Below are 7939 nucleotides of genomic sequence, written 5' to 3'. Positions count from 1 at the left end.
GTGGGGGCTTCCTGGACACAGGAAACTGCTCACAGAGGCTGTGGTGGGGACGTGGCAGGCAGTGGGGTACGCCTGTGTGCTGCTCGCGAGAGCCTTTCAGGAGCAGGTGGCCCTGGGCTGAGGTGGACTGAGGCAGAGATGTCTGTTTTGGGGACCTCAGGAGCTGATGTCCAGCCAACCAGCCAGCAAGGCCACTCCCGTGTTGGGGCGCTCATTCCCGTAACCGGTCAGCTGTCTCCGTCCTGTCTCTGGACATGCGCCGGCTGCGCCCTGTGCGAGGGCTTGATCCGCTGAAAGCACTGCTCCAACCGTGAGGTGGGGGGGGTCTGGCTCTCCCTGCCTCCCCTCTCCTCAGTGCTCTCTAGGGAACAGTCAACCCCCACAGTGCCTGGCAGGGGGCCCTGGCTGCTCAAAGTCTGGCGTGTGGCACTGCCACCTTGTATCGTCCTTGGTGCCCTGGACCTCTCTGCTCATTCACTCATTCCTCATTCATTCATTCACTCATTCTTCCAAGGGGCTGGGCCAGCCCACATTTGCCTTTGTGCAAATCAGAGAGAGAGGCCCCCATGTGCACCCCAAATGTGAGCCTGCCTTGGAAGCACACTCCTAGGCCTGGGCCACTTTCCTTACCTCTAGAGAAGCCCCATTGTGGAAGAGAGGCCAGGGCTGCAGTGTGGGGGTCTTCTTTGTCCTTGCTGAATCTACCCTGCCCCCACATCCCTGGGAGGGAACCCTCTTGCCAGGGCTCCCTTGGTGCCTGGAATGTTGCCTCCCCATCTGTGTCGTCCGCCCCCCGCCCCCGCCACTTAGCCTTCCACTCTGGGGAGCCCTCAAGCGCACCACACCCTTCCCAACCTGGCTGCAGCTTGTGGGGTTCAGCTGGGGGAGGGCCCAGACACTGGGGGTGCGCATCTTCCTCTCATCACTGTGGGGACCAGCAGCTTTCCAAGTTCTTCCCCCCTACCCCACACAGACTAGAGCTCGCCTGGCCCCACTCTTCTGTAGCTCTTTCCTGCCAGGAGGGGGCGGGACAGGACAGCAGGGGGTGACCTCTTCGGCCTCCTTGGGGCCCTCTCACTGCTCCTCTATCTCCCTTGAGGCACATGTGGGAGTCATTTGGGGGACCCTGTGGGGGTGGCTCTGCTGTACCTCCCCATGCGCTCCAGCTTTGCTCAGGAGCCCGGGGTCGGGGAGTGGGGCGGGCAAGGCGGCTGGTGTCCTTCTATGGCCCCTTCCCTGCAGGAGACCCACTGGCGCACCCTCTTGGTTTCAACAGGCTGCCCCCCTCGCCTGGCCACTCCCAAGAGTCCCTTGACCCCCAAGCCTAAGAAGGGTGGTGGCGGCAGCTAGGGCACCTTTTCCAAGAAGCCTGCGACTGTGGCTGTGGAACGCACGCTGTCTCCCGGGCTCCTTCCTGCGCAGTGAGTGTGGCATCCTGTCTGCATCTGCTTTGTGCCTGCCTCTCCTGGTCTCCTTTCCGAGGGTCTAGCGTGTCGGTTTCTCTGTTTCTCTGTGCTTGTGTGGCTCCTGCGCTCGTGGAGTCTCTATTTGGGGAAACTGAGGCCCTGCGTGACCCAAGCGTAGGGCCTGGATTGTCCACTTGGCCAGCCTCCTGCCTCTGCCCCAGGCACCGGGCGGGCAGTCAGGGCACTCTGGCCAGAAGCCCCCACTCTCGTCAGAAGGAGGGAGTGGGGAGCGGTTGAGAGGAGGAACGGCCGACTGCAGACATTTGGGGGTGCAGTGGTAGGAAGGGAAGGGCGGGGAGGGACTGCCGTGGACTTGGGTGAGGAGCCTGGGACAGGGCAGTCTCCGAGGGGAGGGCACGGAGGCGCGCGCGGGGTGGGAGGGGGCGTCTGCCCATCTAGGCGGACGGGAGGGGAGCGCGCCCTCCCCGCCCACTCACCCTGGGCTCTGCTGACCTGGGGGTGGGGAGCCAGGGTCGCGCCCGCAGAGCATGGGGGCCCCGCGCGTTCCGGAGCGGACCGTGCTGTTCCAGCGCGAAAGGAGCGGCCTGACATACCGCGTGCCCGCGCTGCTGCCCGTGCCGCCCGCGCCCACCCTGCTGGCGTTCGCGGAGCAGCGGCTCAGCCCCGACGACGCGCACGCGCACCGGCTGGTGCAAAGGAGGGGCTCGCTGGCCGGGGGCTCCGTGCGGGTGAGTGGCGGGGCGCGCCCCGCGGGCAGGGCCGGGGTGCAGATAAAGCCGCCCTCCCCCTGCCCCTCTTCCCTTCCCCCGGCAGTGGGGCGCCCCGCGGGCAGGTAAACTGAGGCCGCCCTCCCCTTCCCCCGGCAGTGGGGCGCCGCGCGGGTGCTGGGGACGGCGGCCCTGGAGGAGCACCGCTCCATGAACCCCTGCCCGGTGCACGACGCCCGCACGGCCACCGTCTTCCTCTTCTTCATCGCGGTGCGGGGCCGCACGCCTGAGGCCTCGCAGATCGCCGCGGGCAAGAACGCCGCGCGCCTCTGCTGCGTGACCAGCCGGGACGCTGGGCGCAGCTGGGGCGCCGCCCGGGACCTCACGGAGGAGGCGGTGGGCGGCGCTGAGCAGGGTAGGCGGGGCGGGATTGGCTGGGGGTGGGTACGCACCCGCTCGGTCTGCTCCAAGAGGGGAAGGGAGTTTCACCAGGAGGTGAGAGGTGGGTGAGCCCTGCGGGGGCGGGGGCGTGGAAGGGTCCCGCCGCAGGTCACGTGGCTGTCTATTGCTTCCGTCTCTGTGGCCCCGCCCTCTTAGCACCCAGACCCTTTCGCCACCCTCTGCCTTCTTACCGTTTCCCCGGGGGGTGGGGGGGGGTGGGGGGGGTCCAGCCCAGGCCCCAGGGCTAGGTGGGTGGCCTGACCCTAAAGCTTTTCCTCCACTCCTGCTCCCTCTCCACTGGCGGGACTACCCACTGCCCCCTGAGGCCACCCCAACCCTGACATGGATACACTGACCCAGGGGACCCTGATTGCTCACCCTGACCCCTGTAGGTGGGAGCTGAGCTGAGGGCATGGGAGAGCTTTGAGACCTGGACGGGACACATGGAGCTGCTCTGAAGAGCTCTCTGCTCCTGTGGTCCCTACCCCGTGGGCCTCTGGCCCTGGGCCTGACCCCACCCTGAAGGTCCTTGGATCCCCTCTGCCCTTGGTGGCCCCTTTGTCTGGGCAGTGCTCACGCTGCCCCTGTCTGCCTTCCTGGGCTGGGGGACTAGCCACCTGCTCCGGTGCTGAGAACCTGGCCAAGTAGCCTGCCTGGGCTCCCTGCTCCTGACAGTGCTGGAGAGAGGCTTGTCCAGCCCTGGAGCATTCCGAGTGGCTGGCAGGAGTGGGGGGGGGGGTTGTCTGGCTTCAGCCAAGGCTGTCCCCTCCAAGGCTGTCCCCAGGCTGGGAACTGGCAGCCCCTCTTCTCCGCAGACTGGGCCACGTTTGCTGTGGGCCCGGGCCACGGCATCCAGCTGCGCTCAGGCCGCCTGCTGGTGCCAGCCTACACGTACCACGTGGACAGGCGGGAATGCTTCGGCAAGATCTGCAGGACCAGTCCGCATGCCTTTGCCTTCTACAGTGACGACCACGGTCGTACCTGGCACCACGGAGGCCTTGTGCCCAACCTTCGTTCGGGCGAGTGCCAGCTGGCCTCGGTGGACGGCGGGCAGGCAAGCAGCATCCTGTACTGCAACGCCAGGAGCCCCCTGGGCAGCCGCGTGCAGGCGCTCAGTGCAGACGAGGGCACCTCTTTCCTGGCCGGGGAGCTGGTGCCTGCCCTGGCCGAGACCGCCCGGGGCTGCCAGGGCAGCGTCCTAGGCTTCCCTGCCCCAGTCTCCAGCAGGCCGAGGGGTGACAGCTGGCCAGTGGGTGCCAGGAACCACTCCCGCACTTCACACCTCTGTCTTGGAGTCCAGGAACCCTCAGAGGAGGGCCCCAGGGCGATGGAAGGGTGTAGGGACAGCCCCGATGGGCTCTGTGGGATCACGGCGGCCTGGACCCCGAAGGTGCCCAGGCCTCTTGCCACCCTGTCTCAGAGCCCCACCTGGCTGCTGTATTCCCACCCAGTGGGGCGCAGGGCTCGACTCCACATGGGAATCTATTTGAGCCGGTCCCCCTTGGACCCCCGCAGCTGGACAGAGCCCTGGGTGATCTATGAGGGCCCCAGTGGCTACTCTGATCTGGCATCCATCGGGCCAACTGTCAAGGGAGCCCTGACCTTTGCTTGTCTGTTTGAGAGCGGGGCCAGGGTCTCCTACGAAGAGGTCTCTTTCTGCATGTTCTCCCTCGCTGAGGTCCTGCAGAACCTGCCACCGGCCCCCCAGCCACCAGACCTCGGGGGCAAGCGTCCGGAGCACTGCCGGCCTTCCTGACGGCCTCTCTGGTCTGACCCGTTTGTGTGTGTGTATGCCTTGAAATACAAAACAAAAGTAGGCAGACTTCTAGGAGAAAATAGATCCACTGTTACAGTAGAAAATTGTAGATGCAAGTCTCAGTAACCAACAGAGTGAGAGACAAAATCAGGGGCACACGAAGCTCTAGCCAGCTTGCCCAAAAACGTGGCTCCGCGGACACATGCAGAGCACTGCATGGAACAGAATGCACGGTCTGCTCAAAATTGATATTGGCTCATGGAGTCAAGTCTCTACAAGACTTCAAAGGGTTGAGAATTACAGTGAAATTGAGCCAGAATAAAAACAAAAGGGAACTTAAAATCTTCCTTATGGGAACGCCTGGAGGGCTCAGTTAGTTAAGCATTGGACTCTGGATTTCGGTTCAGGTTGTGATCTCACAGTTCATGGGACCGAGCCCTGGGTTGGGCTCTGTGCTGAGCTTGGAATTCTGTCCCTCCCTCTGCCTCTGCCCATCCCTCGCTTGATCTGTGTCGCTCAAAAAAAAGTTGTTTTTTTTTTTAATCTTCCTTGTGTCTGAAAATTGAGAAACACAAATCTGAATTACTCCTGGTTCAAAGAAGATGCTACAGTGAAAATGAGAAGAGACATTGAAATTAATTCTGTGAGCACTGCAGGCAACCTGTGAGCTGAGCTGAGCAGTATGGGCTGTGTGGGGGCGGGGGAGGTGTCCCAATGCCACCACCTTAGAAAGTGACGGTAAGTGGACCCCAGAGAAGCTAAGGAAGGGAACAGGCAAGAGCAGGACTAGAGTGACAGGAGACCTCAGACACCAGAGGGAATGAACAGTCAGAGCTGGGTTTTTAGAAAACTAACAAAACTGATAAACGCCTCATGAGGCTGATCGTAAAAGACAGCGAACACACAAATAACCAGTAATGACAACGAGACAGGACACAGGAGGCCCCTATGGATGTTCACAGACTTCAAGAAGATATTAGGAATTTTTTATATGAATGGACAATTCCTGGAAAAATACAACTTATTAAAAAGGAAATAAAGAAAATCTGAAAATCCTATTAAAGAATTTAATTCTGTAATTTAAAATCTCTGTGCACTGGGGTTACTGGGTGGCTCAGTAGGTTGAGCACCTGACCTTGGCTCAGGCCATGATCTCACAGGTTGTGGGTTCGAGTTCTGCGTTGGGCTCTGTGCTAACAGCTCAGAGCCTGGAGCCTGCTTCGGATTTTGTGTCTCCCTCTCTCTCTGCCCCTCCGCTGCTTGCACTCTCTCTCTCTCAAAAATAAAACATTAAAAAAATAATTTTAAAAATCTGCCTTCTAGGAAGAGTTCAGTGGGTACATGTCTTTCCTCGTGAATTCCATCAGCCCTTCACGACTTCTGCTGGTTTATTGGGTAGTTTCACTTTGCAAGAAATTGCTAAGCCTGTGTTCCGAAGTGGCTGCACCATCTGCGTATTGCCTTTGGTGAGGTATCTGTTTTACAGCTTTTGCCTCTTTTTTTAGTTGTGTTGTTAGCTTTCTTATTGGTGAGTTTTAAGACTTGTGTGCATGCTTTGGCAAGTGGACATATGGAAAGAAGCTCCCCGTCACACGTCATCAGGGAAGAGCAAAGGAAAACAAGACAGCAGGCTGCCATTAGCCTATGCACTGGCAGATCCGGAAGGCTGGCAGCGCCACATGCTGGCGGGGGTAGAGCAGTAGGAGCGTTCTGCCGCTGGCCGGGCAGCCACGTGGGACGACTGTGTCCCCGTTTCTTCCAAACTGAACATGCTCTTACTGTAGGATCCAGCAATTGTGTTCCTTGGTGTTTATCCAAATGAGTTGAAAACTTAACGTCCACACGAAAACCTGCACATGGATGTTTATAGTGGCTTTATTCATAATTGCCAAACCTTGGAAGAAATCAGGATGTCCTTCGGGAGGTGAATGGACAAACTAACTGGTCCATCCAGACAATGGGAGATGACTCAGCGCCACAGAGCAACGAGCTGTCTGTCTCGCCAAGAACAGACAGGGAGGAGCCTAAAGGCCCATCACTAAGGGGAGGAAGCCGGTGTGGAAGGGCTCTGTACGGGGTGATTCCGTATGACCTTCTGGAGAAGACTGACCTGTAAAGACCGTACAGAGATCACCGGCTGCCAGAGGCTGGGGGGAGGAGGGGTCTCAGGGCAGCGAGGGCAGTGAGTTCGTGGTGGGCACATGTCACCACACATTTGTCCAAGCCCATGGGGCGCACATCACCATGAGTGAGCCCTGATGTGAACAAGGGGCTTTGGGTGATGACACCGGATCACTGCTGGTTTGTCACTTAGGACAGATGTGCCCCACTAGTGGGAGGTGCTAACCTAGGGGACAATGTATGTGCAGGGGGTGTGGTGTGGTGTACTGTGAATTACTACTCAGTTCTGTAAACCTAAGACTGCTTTAAAACATACTTACTAATTTGGGCGCCTGGGCGGCTCAAGCGGTTAAGCGTCCGGCTTCAGCTCAGGTCATGATCTCAGGGCTTGTTAGTTTGAGCCCTGAGCTGCTTCGGATTCGGCGTCTCCATCTCTCTCTGCTCCTCCCCGACTCAGGCTTCCCCCATCCCCCCAGAATAAACATTAAAGAAATAAAATATATCTACTAATTAAAAAAAAAGTATAGCCATAAACACTCTTGACAGTAAAAAAAGAGAAAGAAGAAAGTGCCTAACAACCGTTGTATAATCTTGAAAGTATCCAATCGGCCAGTGGCCTCGCGACCATGTCATCAGCCTCGCCCTGCGTCAGTCAGCTCCAGAGCCTCGGACAATTGGGAGGGGCCACTGCACTGGAGCCAGAGAGCACAGGGTCCTTCCCTGGGGGTGTGGTTGGGCAGCAGTTGGGGGGTTCCAGTGCCTGGGGTCAGTATCATTCTGGCTCTGGCGCCTTGCTTGCCGTCAGGAGAACACATCCCCACCCCAGCCCTGAAGTCCCCAAATCTCAGGAATGGCACCCAGGCACAAAGAGGCCCCTTCCCCCACCGGATTGACTACCAGCCAGCTGGGCCCCGGCCGCCAGCCCCTCCTTCACAATCCCCGGGGCAGGTTTCCTTTGGGATCTGTGCTTTTCTCCCGCCAGGCGACCTTTGTCGCCCCCCGCCCCCCATCTTACAGGGCTCCCACCTTGGGTTTTCGGGTGTGGCTCACTCCTGTCCTTCCTGTCCTACACGGCCTAGCATTTCTATGTTGAGGAGGCCAGCCCTTGCCCCCAGCTCTGCAGACCAGGGGAGGGTGACCACACGTAGTGGGAGAGGCTGTCCGAGAGGAGGGGGTCCAAGTGGGGGGCCCTGGAGGCCCTGGGCTGTGGGGTGGCCCCACACCTCGTGCTCCGGGTTCTGCACTGGGGTCTCAGGTCTTGTCTGAGGAGCCCAAGCTCCCGGGCTGGCAGAGAGGGGCCCGGTGGGGGGAGGTGATGAGATGCCCCAGCCGGGCCGTTGACACATGGGTCTGGGGCAGAGCAGGGCACGGAAAAAGTGAGTGGAGGCGGGCTGCAGGGGCCGCGTTCCGGGAAGGCGAGCAGCAAAGTGCTGACTGTGCCTTAGTGCTCTCGCTTTGTATCTGAGCCATGGTGCTGCCACCAGCCG

General features: G+C 59.8%; 1 protein-coding gene across 2 annotated transcripts; it reads left to right on the top strand.

The window, feature by feature from the left end:
- The first annotated feature begins 1068 nt into the window (after nucleotides 1-1068).
- NEU4 (neuraminidase 4) lies at nucleotides 1069-5417 on the top strand. 2 transcript variants are annotated; one of them, XM_029933480.1, is made up of 4 exons: nucleotides 1069-1421; nucleotides 1938-2155; nucleotides 2294-2549; nucleotides 3391-5417. In XM_029933480.1, exons 2-4 carry the CDS (start codon nucleotides 1955-1957, stop codon nucleotides 4329-4331), a joined length of 1398 nt encoding a protein of 465 aa, XP_029789340.1. In that variant the 5' UTR covers nucleotides 1069-1421; nucleotides 1938-1954; the 3' UTR covers nucleotides 4332-5417. The 2 variants fall into 2 exon arrangements, with proteins under 2 accessions (XP_029789340.1, XP_029789341.1); XM_029933481.1 differs by lacking the exon at nucleotides 1069-1421 and having other exon boundaries at nucleotides 1853-2155.
- The last annotated feature ends 2522 nt before the right edge of the window (nucleotides 5418-7939 follow it).

The sequence above is a fragment of the Suricata suricatta genome, chromosome 3 (genome assembly GCF_006229205.1).
Source record: "Suricata suricatta isolate VVHF042 chromosome 3, meerkat_22Aug2017_6uvM2_HiC, whole genome shotgun sequence".
In the NCBI taxonomy this organism is placed as follows: Eukaryota; Metazoa; Chordata; class Mammalia; order Carnivora; family Herpestidae; genus Suricata; species Suricata suricatta.
The sequence above is the reverse complement of the archived record's forward strand: the minus strand, read 5'-3'. Positions and strand labels throughout refer to the sequence as shown.

Bases quoted from the DNA above. Each gene is read 5' to 3' on its own strand.
- NEU4 (XM_029933480.1), top strand. From the start codon at position 1,955: ATGGGGGCCCCGCGCGTTCCGGAGCGGACCGTGCTGTTCCAGCGCGAA. The intron at 2,156-2,293 runs GTGAGTGGCGGG...TTCCCCCGGCAG, and splicing joins TGGCCGGGGGCTCCGTGCGG to TGGGGCGCCGCGCGGGTGCT. The intron at 2,550-3,390 runs GTAGGCGGGGCG...TCTTCTCCGCAG, and splicing joins GGTGGGCGGCGCTGAGCAGG to ACTGGGCCACGTTTGCTGTG.